General features: G+C 43.3%; 1 protein-coding gene across 7 annotated transcripts in view; it reads right to left on the reverse strand.

Moving 5' to 3' along the window:
- SETDB1 (SET domain bifurcated histone lysine methyltransferase 1) overlaps window positions 1-16,649 on the reverse strand; it is a 58,966-nt gene extending 42,317 nt beyond the window's left edge. Inside the window, exons 1-5 of one of the 7 annotated variants that reach the window (XM_007531539.3) lie at window positions 16,400-16,645; window positions 14,615-14,882; window positions 13,542-13,693; window positions 2,548-2,582; window positions 1,769-1,868 (exon numbers count right to left, since the gene is read on the reverse strand). In XM_007531539.3, the coding sequence (XP_007531601.1) occupies window positions 1,769-1,868; window positions 2,548-2,582; window positions 13,542-13,693; window positions 14,615-14,874 (547 nt within the window). In that variant the 5' untranslated portion in view covers window positions 14,875-14,882; window positions 16,400-16,645. Of the gene's footprint in view, window positions 1-1,768; window positions 1,869-2,547; window positions 2,583-13,541; window positions 13,694-14,614; window positions 14,903-16,121; window positions 16,290-16,399 lie in introns of those variants that run through there. The other 6 variants (XM_060201730.1, XM_016191880.2, XM_060201733.1 and 3 more) reach the window with 6 other exon arrangements.
- Window positions 16,650-17,422: the final 773 nt, after the last annotated feature.

Below are 17,422 nucleotides of genomic sequence, written 5' to 3' on the forward strand. Positions count from 1 at the left end.
GCTAACAAACATGAAAAACTGCTCCAGGTCACTGATTGTCAGAGAAATGCAAATAAAAACAACACTGAGATACCACCTCACTCCTGTGAGAATGGCATACATCAAAAAGGACAGCAGCAACAAATATTGGAGAGGCTGTGGGGACAGAGGAACCCTTCTGCACTGCTGGTGGGAATGTAAATTGGTCCAGCCTCTCTGGAGAGCAGTCTGGAGAACTCTCACAAGGCTAGACATAGATCTTCCATATGACCCAGTAATTCCTCTCCTGGGGATATACTCCAAAAGATTCCATAATGCCCAATCAAAAAGATGTGTGTACACCTATGTTCATAGCAGCACAATTCATAATAGCTAAAACCTGGAAGGAACCCAGATGCCCAACAACAGATGAATGGCTGAGAAAGCTGTGATATATATACATAATGGAATACTATGCAGCTATTAAGAACAATGAACCCACCTTAAATGACCCATTTTGGACGGAGCTAGAAGGAATTATGTTAAGTGAGCTAAGTCAGAAAGATAAAAATGAGTATGGGATGATCCCACTCATCAACAGAAGTTGAGAAAGAAGAACAGAAAGGGAAACTAAAAGCAGGATCTGATTAAATCGAGAGTAGGGAACCAAAGTAAAAACCCTGTGATGAGCAGGAGGGTGGACATTCAGCCTCCCGGGGCAGCGGGGCAGGGTGGGTGGGTGGGGTGGGACACAGTCTTTTAGTGGTGGGAATGGTGTTTATGTACACTCCTATTAAAGTATAGTCATATAAACCACTATTTAATTAATATAAAAGGGGAAAAATTGATCATATGTCTTGTACTTTTTAAAACAGTCTAGACTGAGTCTTTTTAATACATAGGCTGAGTCTTTGATATGTTGACTCTCTCAATAGTCTAGACCAGGTGGAACAGAAGCAACCAGTGGCACAGCTATATACAAGATGCTGGGTATTATACAGCAAACCCTAACAAAGAGACTTTTCAAAGTTAACCCAATTACCAAATAATGTGATAACAATAACAATCCATTGTCTTCTTGAACCCTACTACAGTAGGAATCTCACATTTCCACTATAGAGTCTTGGAACCTTAGGGTGGGCCCCACTTTACTGCATGCTTCTCTTAATTCCTATCAAAAAATATTGCATCCACCGATCACAACCTAATCAATGCAACGAGTGCCATCCCAGCATGCTTCACTTCAGACTGTGTCCAGAGACTTCAGGTGTGGAATGACAACCCTTCAGCTTCATCACTTGGGTGAGACCTTTCCTTTCATAGTATTCTCTAATTCCATTCCAGGTGGTCTACTCTCCAATAAAGTCCCCAAACCTAGATATAGATCAGGTCCCCTGAGATCCCCTCCTCTATTTCTCTGTCCTATCTAACAACGACATCATCATCAATAACAACAATAATCACAACAATGGCAACAAAAGGGGAAAAAAACAAAAAAGAGTAGAAAAAAAGTAGCCAAACCATCTCTACGACTTTGTGAGATCTATGACTCTTATTACTCAGAGTGTGGAGGCACAGAACTTTGGCAGTGGGTGAACAGAGGAACTATAACCCTTTAATTTTATAATCTTGTAAACCACTATTAAGTTAATAAAAACAATAAAATAAAATAATAGCACTGCTCTGCCATTCATGATGCTCTATTTCTTCTTACTTCTATGTACTGCTAGGGACTGAACCTAGAGCCTAACACATGCAAGGCATGTGCACTATTGCTAAAAGTTACCTCCCTAGGTTTCCTAACCCTAACCTTTATGCAGATCCTGGGAACTGCTCTTCTTGTTGACAGCATCCATAAACTTCTGGACATCTTGAGCAGACTTTCTTAAGGCAGCCATGGCTTCACGGAGCTTTAGGGAAGGGGATGAGGGGAGCAAGTTTTAATATAGTAGCATGGGTTAGAAGTAACTTGACAATAAAAATTAACCTGTTATTTAGAAAACAGAATACAATCAACTGTGCACTTCTGGTTGCTTTATTGAGCAAAACTGTCCTTTCTTACAAACCTAGTTCAGAAATGATCTTTATGTCCCAGAGGCCCGCCTCACCAGATCCCTGTCCCACAAGGGAAAGAGAGAGACAGGCTGGGAGTATGGATTAACCTGCCAACATCCATGTTCAGCAGAGAAGCAATTACAGAGGCCAGACCTTCAACTTTCTGCATCCCATAATGACCCTGGGTCCATACTCCGAGAGGGATAAAGAGTATGGAAGCTATCAAGGGAGGAGAGTAGATATGGAGTTCTGGGGGTGGGAATTGTACCCCTCCTATCCTATAGTCTTGCCAATATTTCCATTTTATAAATAAAATAAAAAAAATCTTTATGATGCTCTCTTAATTATGCCCACCTAGGGAATCACTATCAGACTCCATATTCATATAGCACTCTGCATGTATATCTCTAAGTGGGCTCTTTAACATTGTTAAACATGTCTAAGAGGACAATAACTCACAAGGCTGGCTATTAAGGTATATCTCTCCCACTTTTATATTATCCTGTGACTCTGCCCTAACCCATTTCAACTCACCTTCTGGTCTTTTGGAGTTCTGCTTCCAGCATCACCTGTGAGTGAGAACAATGCTAACAAGTTTAAAATATTCACACGCTAGAATTTTTTTTTTTTTTGCCTCCAGAGTTATTGCTGGGACTCGGTGCCTGCACTATGAATCCACTGCTCCTGGAGGTCACACTTTCCCTTTTGTTGCCCTTGTTGTTTATTGTTGTTGTTATTATTGTTGGAAATGACAGAGAGGAAGACAGATGAAGAGACACCTGCAGACCTGCTTCACTGCTTGTGAAGCGACTCCCCTGCAGGTGGGGATATGTGGGTCCTTGCGCTTTGTGCCGTGTGTGCTTAACCCACTGTACTACCTCCTGGCCCCTCACACACCAGAATTTTTTTTTTAATTTGCTTTTTTCCCCTTTTGTTGCCCTTGTTTTATTGTTGTAGTTATTATTGTTGTTATTGATGTCGTCGTTGTTGGATAGGACAGAGAGAAATGGAGAGAGGAGGGGAAGACAGAAGATTGGAAGAGAAAGACACCTGCTTCACTGCCTGTGAAGTGACTCCCCTGCAGGTGGGGAGCTGGGGCCTCAAAACGGGATCCTTATGCCGGTCCTTGAACTTTGTGCCACTTGCACTTAACCCGCTGCACTACTGCCCAACACCCCCATACTAGAATTTTTAAGGAATCAAGAACCAGGCTACTTGGAAGCACTATTTATAATGACTAGATATATTATTGATGACTCTTTATTCACTACCAGGTCACCCTACCACCTGGAGTCCTATTGGGGAGTCCTGGGATTCCTACACAGACATGAGGGGCCTAGACATTGAATAGATCCCTCTGTCACTGTCACTGGTCATCTCCATCAGGAACAACATAATGGACCCCTCTATGTGCCCTCATAGGAACTTGCCCTTAATGTGCATCAACAATGGTAGAGACTGTTCCATTCTCTGAAGGAAGGCTGAATAACATACTCTATTTACCATCTGAGGGAGATGAGTCCTGAAATTGGTGCAATCTGGAACATTCCTACTCGTGACCATAGAATGCGAGCTCAGACCTACAGGGATGCAGAGGTTACACAGGCTCCTGTGACAAATATGGGTCCCAGATCAAATTAAGGGGGTTTACAGTTAACAATATTTAAATACCTTCCCCATATCTGGGAGCTACTCTCTTCCCTGACCCAGCTTTCTAGCCCTTTTTCCAGCCATGACATTATCTCCCCCAGACAATACCTTGGGTCCACCTGCATATCAGATGTCAGGCTCAGGCAAAACCTAGTAAAGTCACAGGCCCCTTGGAATATACCTAAAGTAGACCTAGCTTTTTCCAAAATGGAGACCTCAAATATTCATATGCAATATTCTAGTCTTTAGGTTCATGATTAGTCAACAGTTTGTTCTGATTTTTTTTATTAAAATTTTTCTTTTTATTATTTATTTTCCCCTTTGTTGCCCTTGTTGTAGTTATTATTGTTGTTGTTCTTGATGTCGTTGTTGGATAGGACAGAGAAATAGAGAGAGGAGGGGAAGACAGAGGGGGGAGAGAAAGACACCTGCAGACCTGCTTCACCACCTGTGAAGCATCTCCTCTGCAGGTGGGGAGCCGGGGGGTCAAACTGGGATCTTTATGCCGGTTCTTGTGCTTTGCGCCACCTGCTACTGGCCAACCCCGTTTGTTCTGATTTCTATCTTAACTCTTTTTTCAGCCACCAGGTTCCAGACACTATTATGATGCCAACCAGACTTTCCTGGGCAGACGACCCCACCAATGTGTCCTGGAGCTCTACTTCCCTAGAGCCCTGTCCCACTAGGGAAAGAGAGGGACAGGCTGGGAGTATATATCAACCTGTCAACGCCCATGTTCATTGGGGAAGCAATTACAGAAGTCAGACCTTCCACCTTTTGCACCCCGCAATGATCCTGAGTCCATACTCCCAGAGGGATAAAGAAAAGGAAAGCTATCAGGGAAGGGGATGGGATGGGGTTTGCTACAGAGTTCTGGTAGTGGGAATTGTGTGGAATTGTGTCCCTCTTATCCCATGGTCTTGTCAGTGTTTGCATTATATAATGTCAATAAATTAAGCAAAAATATTCATTCCTGATCAGAACTTTATGCTATGATAGAAATGGTCTAAATAAAATAAAATAAAATAAAATAAAAAGATTAGAGCCAGGCAGTGGCACTCCTGGTTAAATGCACACATTACAGTGCATGAGGACCCAGGTTCAATCCCCTGGTCCCCACCTGCAGCTTCACAAGTGGTGAAACAGGGCTGCAGGCATCACTCTGTCTTTCCCCTTTTCTACCTCACCCTCCCTTCTCAATTTGTCTCTATCCAATAATAAATAAAATAAAATAAAATAGAAATGGTCTATATGTGCACCATCTAATCTCTTTACTATCTGGTTATAAAGCATCTAAAATGTGCCAATGCAACCAAAGAAACAAATTCATCTATTTTTATTTTTTAAGATTAAGGTCTCAGTCATCCAAATGACCTGAGGTTCTAAAGTCACAGGTTCAATCCCAAGTACCACCATAAGCCAGAGCTGAGCAGTGTCCTGGTCTTTGTCTCTCTCTCTGTATCATTCCATCTGCATTTCTCTCATTAAAACAAAGTATTTTTAAAAAATGTTTAATGCATAATATTGCTAAGCAGCCTCCTGACTCAATCTTCATTTCTTTCTTGCTTTTCTTTTTTTTTTTGCCTCCAGGGTTATTGCTGGGGTTCACTGCTTGCACCATGAATCCACTGCTCCCGGAGGCCATTTCACCCCCTTTTGTTGCCCTTGTTGTTGTAGCCTTGTTGTGGTTATTATTGTTATTGTTGATGTCATTCGTTGTTGGATAGGACTGAGAGAAATGGAGAGAGGAGGGAAGACAGAGAGGGGGAGAGAAAGACAGCTGCAGACCTGCTTTACTGCTTGTGAAGCGACTCCCCTGCAGGTGGGGAGCTGGGGCTCAAACCGGGATCCTTATGCTAGTCCTTGCACTTTGTGCCACATGCACTTAACCTGCTGCACTACTACCTGACCCCGTCTTCATTTATTTTTAAAAGATTATTTACTAACAAGAGAATAAGGGGAGAAAGAAAATCAGACACAGCATCATTCTGGCATTATGTATTGCTCAGGAGCAAACCTGTGGATCCAAATATCTAATAAGACTCACACTTTACTACAAAGTCATTTCCCAGGTCACCCAACTTTCTACTTTTTTTCTTCCTGCAGCCCTGCTTTACCACTCATAAAGCTTTCCCCCTGCAGGTGGGGACCAGGGGCTCGAACCGGGGTCCTTGTGCACTGTAACATGTGCGCTTAACCAGGTGTGCCACCACCCAGCCCCCTTTTCTTCTCCCTTCCTTTTTCCTCTAGTGTTATTACTGGGGCTGCACTACAAATCCACTGTTCCTGGACGCCATTTTTTTTCGTTTTAGTTGCCCTTGTTGTTATGGCTATTGTTGTTGGATAGAACAATTCTAATATCAACAATTCTAATACCACATGGATGGTACTTGTGGAGTTCCATGGAGTGGCACTGTGCTGTGGTGTCTCTTCTATCAAAAAAAAAAAAGAAAAACACGAAAGAAATAAAGAAAGAAAGAAAAAGGGAGCCAGGAGGTAGCGCAGCAGGTTAAGCGCACATGGCATGAAGCTCATGGAGAAATGGAGAGAGGGGAAGACAGAAAGGGAAAGAGAAAGATATCTGCAGATCTTGCTTTACCCCTCCCCCAAACAAGTAGGGAGCTGGGAGCTCAAACCAGGATCATTACACTGGTTCTTGAGCTTCATGCCACGTGCGCTTAACCTGCTGCACTACCTCCTGGCTCCCTTTTCCTTCCTTCCTTTTTTTTTTTAATAGAATAGACACCACAGCACAGTGCCACTCTATGGAACTCCACAAGTACCATCCCCGTGGTATTAGAATTTGAACCAGGACCTCTCATATGGTAATGTGTATGCTCTACTAGGTGAGCTATCTTCCAGCTCCATGTCTAAGTCCAAGACATGTTTTTATTTATCTTGTTCCCCTGCTTTGTTTATTTACTCTATGAGACAGTACACTCATATTCCTTTTAAAAAAAAAAAATTCCTTCAGTTTCTTATATGGCTGGTTTAGTGCCAATGAATTCCTTGAACTATTGTCTTAATAGCTCCTTTACATGTCTTCAAATTTGATTGATAATCTAGCTGGATAGAGCTTCTTGGAAAGATGTTTTTTCATTTTAAAAAAGATTTTACTTATTTATGAGAAATATAGGAGAGAGAAAGAACCAGACATCAGTTTGGCACATGTGCTGCTGGGGATCGAACTCGAGACCTCATGCTTGAGAGTCCAAAGCTTTACCACCGTGCCACCTCCCGAACCACGCAAAAATGTTTTTTTCTATTCGCCTCTAGCCACTGTGCCACTTCCCAGGATGCATTCAGTTGATCATCTTACAGGAGAGGAGTTCCCTATATATGACTCCTTATCTCCAGCTACTTATAATTCTGTTTATCTTTGACCCTTGTTAGCTTCCTCCCTGCAGGTGGGGAGCAGAGGCTCAAACATGGGTCCTTGTATAAAGTAATATGGGCGCTTGTTGGTATGCTTCTGGTTCTGCTTCTGGGATCTCTTCTGTTACATTGCTTGACATTGTGGTCTATTTACATGATCTTTCTGTTACATTGGCTTGGTCTCACTCCCCCCCCCCCCCCCCTGAGAGATTTAGTTTAGCCCTTGCTAGTTTCGGGCTTCTTCCTTCTCCCCACCCCCTATCCTATGTACTTCCTGAGTTCCTGATGCTGCCACCAGAAGAGAAAGACGGAGGAGCACATTGTGTGGTGATTAGGTGTTGGACTGTTTGCCTGCTGGTAATAAAGATTAAACTGCGTTCTCAGCTCAGCCAAGAGTTTCTGGTCTCTGTCTCCCGCCCACAAAGCTAGCCCAGCATACTGGCGCCCCGAACTTTGACAACAGGCGCTTAACTAGGTGCAGCACCACCTGGCCCCCTCAGCAAGTATTTTTCACACAAGAATTCTGTTCCTTTCTCAGTCATTTCTTGATATCCCAATGATGTGACTGCTGTTCCTCATAAGAGTGTTCCATAACTTTTACTTTAGTTCTTTCTTTTTTAAAAATATTTATTTATTCATTCTCTTTTGTTGCCCTTGTTTTTTACTGTTGTACTTATTATTGTTGTCATCGTTGTTGGATAGGACAGAAATGGAGAGAGGAGAGGAAGACAGAGAGGGGGAAAGAAAGATAGACATCTGCAGACCTGCTTCACCGCTTGTAAAGCGACTCCCCTGCAGGTGGGGAGCTGGGGGGCTCGAACTGGGATCCTTACGCCGTTCGCCGGTCCTTGCACTTTGCACCATGTGCGCTTAACGTGCTGCACTACTGCCCAACTCCCAGTTCTCTTTCTTCTTTACTTTTTACCACAGCACTGCTCAGTTTTGGCTTACGGTGATACCATGGACTTAACCTGGGATGTTAAAGCCTCAGGCATGAAAGTCTTTTTTCATGACCAATTATGCTATCTCACTGGACAAAGTTATTTTTTCTTGTTACTGATGTTTTGGATGGCTTCTTCCAGCACACCAAATCTATCTTTGGCTTTTGTTTTTCTGCATATGTTCCCTATTATATTTCAGGTATTATCATATTATTCTCTGGTATTGGTTATGATCTTTCATACCTTCTAACTGAGCATTCTTAGGTTACAACTTTGAAGTCCTCTTTAGAAAGTATATATAGAGTGGGGGAGACAGCATAATAGTTATGCAAAGAAATTCATGCATAAGACGCCAAAGTCCCTGGTTCAATCCCCCGCAGCACCATAAATCAGAAATAATCTGTGGTCTGGTGAAAACAAATAAAATATACACTACTAAAAAAAAAAAAAGAGTACATGTGTTATTTGTTGAGTCTGAGGTTCTACTCTTAGCCCATCAGTGCAGGTGATTTCTTTTGATTCCTATAATATTTGACAATTTAAACTAGGGACCTATATTTGAGCAGGCCTGTATAGTGAGTGACCAGGGATTCATAGTCACAAGTGCCTAGCTGAGGTTACAGCGCCAATGTCATGCCAACCTGGGTAGTAGTAAGAAATTTCACAGAGCAGATGCACAGCAGGTAGGCTGTATGAGGTAAATGGAGTGCTTTCTCCTAGCTCATCCCTGGATCTTTTACTATAAGAAGTGAATTCCAATATGGCTGTTTCCAAACTGCCATGGTTGTGTGAAGGCTGTTGTTACAAGTCCCACACGGATTACTGACTTTATATCACATTTCCTTCTGCTATAAAGTTGTAGGCAGAAAACTGCATTAGGATAGAGCACCAAAATTTCAGTTCATTCTATCGCCTTGCTCATCTGATTAACGTTCTGCATTTTTAAATATTTATTTATTTATTCCCTTTTGTTGCCCTTGTTGTTTTATTGTTGTAGTTATTATTGATGTCGTCGTTGTTGGATAGGACAGAGAGAAATGGAGAGAGGAGGGGAACACCGAGAGGGGGAGAGAAAGGCAGACACCTGCAGACCTGTTTTGTGAAGGGAGGCTTGAACTGGGATCCTTATGCTGGTCCTTGTGCTTTGTGCCACGTGCGCTTGACCCACTGCGCTACCGCCCGACTCCCAAAGTTCTGCATTTTATAGGTCTCTGTCTATAGCTTATTCTCATATGGAACGGCTTTTTACCTTTTTTAGTATGTTTCTGTGTCCTCAATGCCTGGATGCTGAGTTTCTGTCCTTTGTAGTAGCTTTTCTGACATCTAAGACCATTTTTGTCAGGTTTCCTAAAAATGTTATGGTTTTCTTGTTATTTGTTGCATTTGTTGTTACCATGTGCATGAATTTGAGTTAGAGCCCTGGCTCCACATAGAAGCACCATGCACTGCCACCAAGCTTCATGGAGCAATGTTGTGGTGCCTCTCTTCTCTCTAAAACTAAAGAAAAAAAAAAAAAAGGCCACCAATGTGGTGACCCTAGCAGGAATTTGGGACTATTAGCATACAGATGATGTCACCCTGAGGAGGTGCTTCAGAGAAAGGAATGTATAAAAGCAAGGAACTTTGAACACATGAGGCTCTTTGGCTGCTGCTTCTTCTCCTGGTCAGAAGCAACTGGGGGCAGAGGTGCGTGAGGTTCTACCATGGCCACTTCTCCTGGGAACTGAACACATGTGACTGCTAGCCGGTAAACTTTTAGACCCCTCTACAGCCATGAGCAACCTTTACCAGACCTGATAATTGTTTATCTTATGGGACTAAACTTTTGATAACTATATTCATATTTTATGGACCTAGTATATTCTTAATCCTTGATGATAAGTGCTTAATTTGCCTTTTACCTGTTTCACCCTAATAAACCTTGTATTGTTTAAACCAGTTCCCAACTCCCGCTGTGAATCCTTTTATGAGCCCCAATACCAAATCCCTTTTTAAGTTAAATTACAACAAACCAAGAGTGGTAGAATCACATAGGTGGGAACCCTAGTTGAGTCAAAAACTAAATCAAGGGGACTGGATATGGTGGTGCACCAGTTAAGTGCACATAGTACTATAAGCAAGGACCAGGGTTTGAGCCCCAGCTCCCCATCTGCAGTAGGATCCTTCCCTAGTGGTAGAGCAGGTCTGCAGGTATCTTTCTCTCTTCCTCTTTGTCTCCCCCTCCCCTCTCAATTTCTCTGTCCTAATAAAATAGAAAAAAAATAAAATAAACCAATAAAGATTAGTGTGTATATATATATATATTTATTTATTTATTTATTTATTTATGCATTAGTATGAGAGAGAGAACCAGAGTGTTACTCTATGCTCTCATTAATAAATCTTTTTACTTTCTTCTTTAATTGCCACCAAGATTATTGCTGGGCTTGGTGCCTACAAAATGAATCCACTTCTCCCAGTGGGCTGCCTTTCTCCCCACCTCCACCCCCCCCATACCTTCTATCTTTTTAAAAAAATTTTTTTTAAATTATCTTTATTTATTGGTGTCAGGCATTAAGCCAGCTCCCCCTGCTCCACCATGCATTGCTGATACTATGGCCTATTTACATAATCATTGTTTTGCCTGAAAGATCCCCACCCATTCCATTCCTTTGATCTGTCTTCTTTGAGACCCGCCCTGCCTGCAGGATAATATTAATCCACCAGTTATAACCCTCGCAACAGTTGCTAAGGAAGCTTCTACCTTCCCAGAGTGCTTTTGCCTTTCTTCACCCCCTTTCCTAGCCATTTCCGTTTCCGACTTGCCACTTCCAGTTCTATCCTATAAAAGCATTGTCTCTCTGATCAATAAAGACATTGTATTACCACCCCGCCATGAGTTCAAGACTCTCCTGCATCGCTGAGTGAGTAGCAGCCCAGGCTGGCTCCAGTCACCTTCTCTCCAACCCAGAGAGCACACGCACAGGGAAGAGGCACCCCCACGCTAGCCCGGCAGTTGGATAGAGACAGCCAGAAATCAAGAGGGAAGGGGGTGATAGAGAAGGAGAGAGACGAGGAGACACCTGCAGCACTGCTTCACCACTTGGAAAGCTTTCCCCCTGCAGGTGGGGACCAGGGGCTTGAACCCGGGTCCTTGCGCATTGTAATACATGCCCATAACCAGGTGTGCCACCACCTGGCCCCTATCTTTCTTTTCTTTTTTTTTTCCTCCAGGGTTATTGCTGGGCTCGGTGCCTGCACCATGAATCCACCGCTCCTGGAGGCCATTTTTCCCCTTTTGTTGCCCTAGTTGTTGCAGCCTCGTTGCGGTTATTATTGCCATTGTTGACGTTGCTTTGTTGTTGGATAGGACAGAGAGAAATGGAGAGAGGAGGGGAAGACAGAGAGAGAGGGGGAGAGAAAGATAGACACCTGCAGACCTGCTTCACCGCCCGTGAAGTGACTCCCCTGCAGGTGGGGAGCCGGGGGCTCGAACCAGGATCCTTACGCCGGTCCCTGCGCTTTCTTTGCGCCACGTGCGCTTAACCCACTGCACCACCGCCGGACCCCCCTTATCTTTCTTTTCAGAGGCAGAGAGAAATGAGGATGGGTAGAAAGGCAGAGAGAAAGACACCTGCAACACTGTTTCACCATTTGTGAAGCTTTCCCTTTGCAGGTGGGGAGCCAGGGCTTAAACTTGGATCCTGGCTCATGATAGCAAGTATGCTTCACTAGGTATACAACTGCCCAGTACCCTAATAAATCAGTCTTTAAAAAGACAACCCAAGGTTCTCCTCCCCTCCCCCCTTTTTAGTTTTGGTTTGATTCTTTTTTTTTTTTTTCTGATAATGTTTTAAAATTTTTCTTTATTTTATTTTCCCTTTTGTTGCCCTTGTTGTTTTTTTACTGCTGTTGTAGTTATATTGTTGTTGTTATGGACATCATCATTGTTAGGACAGAGTGAAATGGAGAGAGATGGGGAAGACAGAGGGGGAGAGAACTATAGAAACCTACAGACCTGCTTCACCGCCTGTGAAGTGACTCCACTGCAGTGTGCGGGGGCGGGGGGGGGGGGGGGCGGCGGAGGGAGGTGTCGAACAGGGAGCCTTATGTTGGTCCTTGGGCTTTGTGCCATGTGCATTTAACACGCTGCGCTACCACCTGACTCCCCATTTTAATTTTATTTGATTTAATAATGATCAATAAGACCATAAGATAAGAGGGGGTATAATTCTACCATTTTTTAAAGGGAAGTTATTTGAGGCCAGGATAACAGCACACAGGAATAGAATGAGATAAGTTTCAAGCTTAATCCCTGGCAACACATAATGGCAAGGCTGAGTAATGCTCTTATAGCTCCCTCATGAACATAAGTAAATACATCTTTATATAAATAGTAAATAAGTATATAAAAAGATGCTTAATGTCCTTAGGAATATGTAAACCATAATCACAATCTGACAGCACCAATATGCACTAGAATGCTAAAACAAAAGGTTACAGGCTGAGAGGTGGTGGACTGGAGGAAGCACCAGACTCTCAATCTCAAGTATATGGTCAAGTTTTATCCCTAGCATCTCATGTGCCAGTGTGATACACTGGTTCTCTCTCTCCTATATAGATAAATAAATATTTTAAAATAAAAGGCTATCAATAACAAGCAATGACAAGGATATACAGAAACAGGAAATCTCCATAATTTACAGTGTAAAATGATTTAGTCACTTTTGGAAAATAGTTTTGGCAGTTTCTTAAAAACTGAAACATACTTATGAAAAGACATAACAATACTACTCAAAGGTGTGAATATCTAAGATACAAGAAAAAGAAATGCACACAAAGACTTATCTATAAATGAATGTTAACGACAGCAATACTTATAATAGCCCCAAACTGGAAATAATCAAAATACTTAATGAAGTGAGGAAAGGATAAGCTCATGGTATATCCATATAGTGGTATGTTACTCATCAAAGGGGGAAAAACTGACACATGCAACACTGTGTATGAACCTTAAAAACACTATAGTGACAGAAGACAAAGAAAAGATGACATACTGTACAGCATACAATTCTAGGGCCTCCCACCTTGGGAGGCTAAGTCATTCAGAAAGTAGTATAAGGGCCCTTGCGGTCACTCCCTTTTGGGGGGGTGGGGTCTACACATCTAAAGTGTGTATTTACTCTCTTCTCTATACCTGCTTTTTCTCAATAAATGCTCAATTTCCTGGAAAAAAAAAAAAGAAAAGAGAAGTAGTACAAGGGCTGGGAAAAACCTTAATGATTATGCAATGGCTTTCACGTCTGAGGCTAAGCTCCCAGGTTCAATCCCCAGCATCACAAGCCAGAGCTGAGCAGTACTCTGGTCTCTCTCTTACATAAAACATAAAGTATATTATTTAAAAAATAGTATATAAGAAACACTGTAGCAGTCACATTCCATTTTACGTTACGCTCGATATTCCATTACAATAGGAAGTTAATGACATGCATAGTTTACCCCTTTTCTTTCAGTAGCTATCTGGTCATTTAATGCTTCAATTTCAATCTTGAGATTTTTCTCATTCATAACTTCATCTCTTACCTGAGTCAATACTGAGGACATCATCATCTTCATCAGGAATCTCAATGATTTCTGTAGGCCGGGAAGCTTCATCCTCAGAACTACTGTCTCGGTATTGTAACCCCAGGTTGGAGTAGAAATCCTTTACCACAGACTCACAATTAGTCAGTGCCCTAATATTGGAATACATACAGAAAATGTCAAAGCCAGCAGAGAGAGTAAATGCCGTAAGAATGTATATACTTAACACCAACTTCAATTTGAAAAGACATTCCAAACGATTTAGAATTTACAATGTTCTCAGTGGAGGGTAGCTAGCATAATGGTTATGCAAAGAGACTCATGCCTGAAACTCTGAAGTTCCAGGTTTAATCCCCCACATCACCATAAGCCAGAACTTAAAAAAGAAAAAAAATTAAGATAGAGACACACAGAGAGAGACCTGCAGCATTGCTTACCACTGGCAAAGCTTGGGAATTGGAGGACTCAAAACCCAGTCCTCGCACTTTGTAACATGTGCACTCAACCAAGTACACTGCCCGCCCCAGGAACTTACCTTTCCAGTTACAAAAGATGGCAACTAGAGGTTGGGTAGTAGCACAGCGGGTTAAGCACACATGGTACAAAGCACAAGGATCCCAGTTTAAGGCCCTGTCTCCCCACCTGCAGGGAGGTCACTTCACAAGGGGTGAAGCAGGTCTGCAGGTGTCTTTCTCTCCCCTTCCGTCTTCCCCTCCCTCTCAGTCCTATCCAACAACAGTAACAACAACAAGAGCAACAAGGGGTACAAAACTGGGAAAAAATGGCCTCCAGGTGCAGTGCACCAATCCCCAGTGATAACCCTTGGAGGCAAAAAAAAAAAAAGACTTAAAATGCCTGGACCCCCAAGATAGCTCTCCTGAATAGTGTGCCTGCTTTGTCATGTACATGACTCAGTTTTGAGCTGGGCCCCCAGTGCACTGGAGGAAGTTCTGTGTTTGCTTTCCATCTCTGTCTGTTTGAAAAGGATGGCTCAGAGCAGTGAAGCCCCCAGAATGAGAAGTAAAAATAAAATCTGTTCACAGTGATTTTCCTGTTCTCTATACAGTCCTCACCTGGAGGCATCATCAAAGAGCTGGTCGACATGGGCCACCTCTGATTCCTTCTGTGTCACCCATGTCTCCAACTCTGCTAGCTGCTTCTTGCGCTGCTGTACACAGTCCATCTTTTCCAGCTCTTCATCGATGAACTGCCGAAGTTCTTCCATAGAGATACCCAGCTCCTCAACCACTGCTTGTTGAAGCTCTGCAATTTCTTCTGACTCCATTGTACGTGTGGCTGTATCCAAACCAATGCGGCCAGGGAGGGAGGACATGCTGCTGCCTTCAATATGCAAGAGAAAACTAAAATGACCATTAAAATCACTATAACTACAACAGCATTTGAGGTCCCTAAGAAAACTCTCTATCAGGGGCCAGGCGGCAGTGCCGCCAGTTAAGCACACATGGCGCAAAACCCAAGGACCACTGTAAGGATCTCAGTTGGTGCCTGCCTATCTTTCTCTCCCCATCTGTCTTTTCCTCCTCTCTCCATTCCCTCTGTCCTATCCAACAACGACATCAATAACAATAACAATAATAACCACAATACTGATAAAACAAGGGCAACAAAAGGGAAAAAACAGCCTCCAGGAGCAGTGGATTCATGGTGTAGGCACTGAGCCCCAGCAATAACCCTGGAGGCAAAAAAAAAAAAAAAAAAAACTCACTGTCATTGTCACTTGTTATTCAGATACAGATTTGAGTGTGTTCCCTCTGCAAATTCTTCTGTATCTGATGCTGAAATTTTGTTTTCTCAGCTTATGATTTAGATTGTAGGTCTAAGTAATAAATGTTGGTTAATTGTTGTCCAACCCCCGAATTTAAAAAAATGTTTTAATGCAAAGACGCAAAGAACCAATTTCTGAAGTTTTCTTTGTTCTTTTGCCTCCAGGGCAAGCTGGACCTTGGTGTTGGCACTAGGAGGCCATAGCTCCTGGTGGCCAACAGGGAAATAGACACTTACAGACCTGCTTCATCACTTGTGAAGCGTCCCCCCTGCAGGTGGTGAGTGGGGCCTCAAGCCCCGGGTCCTGGCCCTTAGTATTCTGTGCGCTTAACCGGGTGCGCAACCACCCGGCCCGATGAAGATATTTCTGTAGCCACGTTTCTTAACAGACGGAGAGAATTTTTTTTTTTTTTTGGCATGACACATCTGCTTTGAACGAACATCCCTCCACCTGGGGTAGAGGTGAACTGTCTGTCTATAACTAATTCATTTTCTCTCTGCCTGTCCCCCTTTCCATCACAATGCTCCCATGTGGAGATTTACTTAAAAAAAAAAAAACAACTAGGGCGGGGATAAATAGCATAATGGTTATGCAAACAGACTCTCATGCCTAAGGCTCTGTCAAGTCCCAGGTTCAACCCTCGGTGCCACCATAAGCCAGAGCTGAGCAGTGCTCTGGTTAAAAAAAAAAATTAAAAAAAAAAAATATATATATATGCACATGAAAGCTTGCAGCAAAAGAGACCCCCTCCCAAATAAGAAGAAATAAACCCAGCTTGGAATGAAATGCTTTACTTGAATCTACCAGCCAAGAGCCATACGGTGAGAACTGCCCTCTGCGACCAGGTGAGTGAAGCTGCACGGATGCGGCGCTGTGCCCCGCCGGCTCTCCCCGCCTCCGAGCTTCCTGTGCCCCCCGCACCGCCCCACCCTCGTGTTCCCGGCTTAAGGGTGCGTCGCACCCACCCCACAAACCAAGTTCAACCCCGCCCCCTCTCCCCAGGAACACCTCCCACCCTAGAGGCCCTCCCCCCAGAAACAAAACACTGCAGAAAGCCCTCGGCCCCGGGTACCTCGGCTGACAGTATTTCCTACACCTCCCGGCTACCAGCCACCACAGCGCCTTCTCAACACGCGGACCTCACACTCCGGACTCTGGGGTCGGCCTCGCTGGGAAAGGAAACCGAAGGGAAAAGGGAGCAGGGGGAGGGGAAAAGCGTGAGGGAGGAGAGAGGGAAGCAAAAGAGTCGCCCGGAAGCAAACCTCCGGCGCCGTTCCGGTCCCCGCGACGGGAGCCTGACGGGGTCAAATCAAAGCCCCATGGCGCCCCTCAGTGGCTAGACAAGCTAAGGCAACCACGCATGCGTCTGGCGCAGCCTTCTATCTTACACGGGAGCAGCGACTGGTTGGACGACGTGGGCGTGGCCCGTGGTGTACTGTGGAATCTTAGCTCCTCCCACCAACCCAAGCTGGAGGTGACAACACTAAATTTAATTTGTCAAGACTCAGTTGGCAAAGTCTTACATTTGGATGTATTCCCCGTTTGCTTTGTTACATAAGTCGTACACATTTTAACAAGTTAAAGGCTATGAGAATATAATAATTTAAAAAACAACATGATAGTCCATTATCAACACTGACCTTTTGGGGGCAAAACACTTTTCTAGGTTTGTACTTGGATGTTCATCCATATGATTTGTGTTTTTCTTTTAAGGTATTAACATGCTTTAAAGTCAATAAAAAGGATAAAAATGCTTTCTTTTGACAGTTGCATAGTACTTCACTTTGACAAAACCATACAGAAAACCCCTCTTTTATTATTTTTACTTTTTTTCTTTACTTTTCAAAAATGTAGATTTTATTTTAACAGGACACTGCTCACTCTGGTTTATGGTGGTGTGGGGGGTTGATCCTGAGACCTTGGAGCCTCAGGCAAAGTCTCTTTGCATAACTATTACGCTATTTCCCCACCCTACACTTTGTTTTATTATGCATCACTTTGACCAATTTAAAAATAGAAATATTTATTTATTTGAGAGTTAGATAATGAGCCAGAGCATCACTTCAGCACATGTGATGCTAGGGTTCAGACTTCG

The sequence above is a fragment of the Erinaceus europaeus genome, chromosome 11 (assembly GCF_950295315.1).
Source record: "Erinaceus europaeus chromosome 11, mEriEur2.1, whole genome shotgun sequence".
Taxonomy (NCBI): Eukaryota; Metazoa; Chordata; class Mammalia; order Eulipotyphla; family Erinaceidae; genus Erinaceus; species Erinaceus europaeus.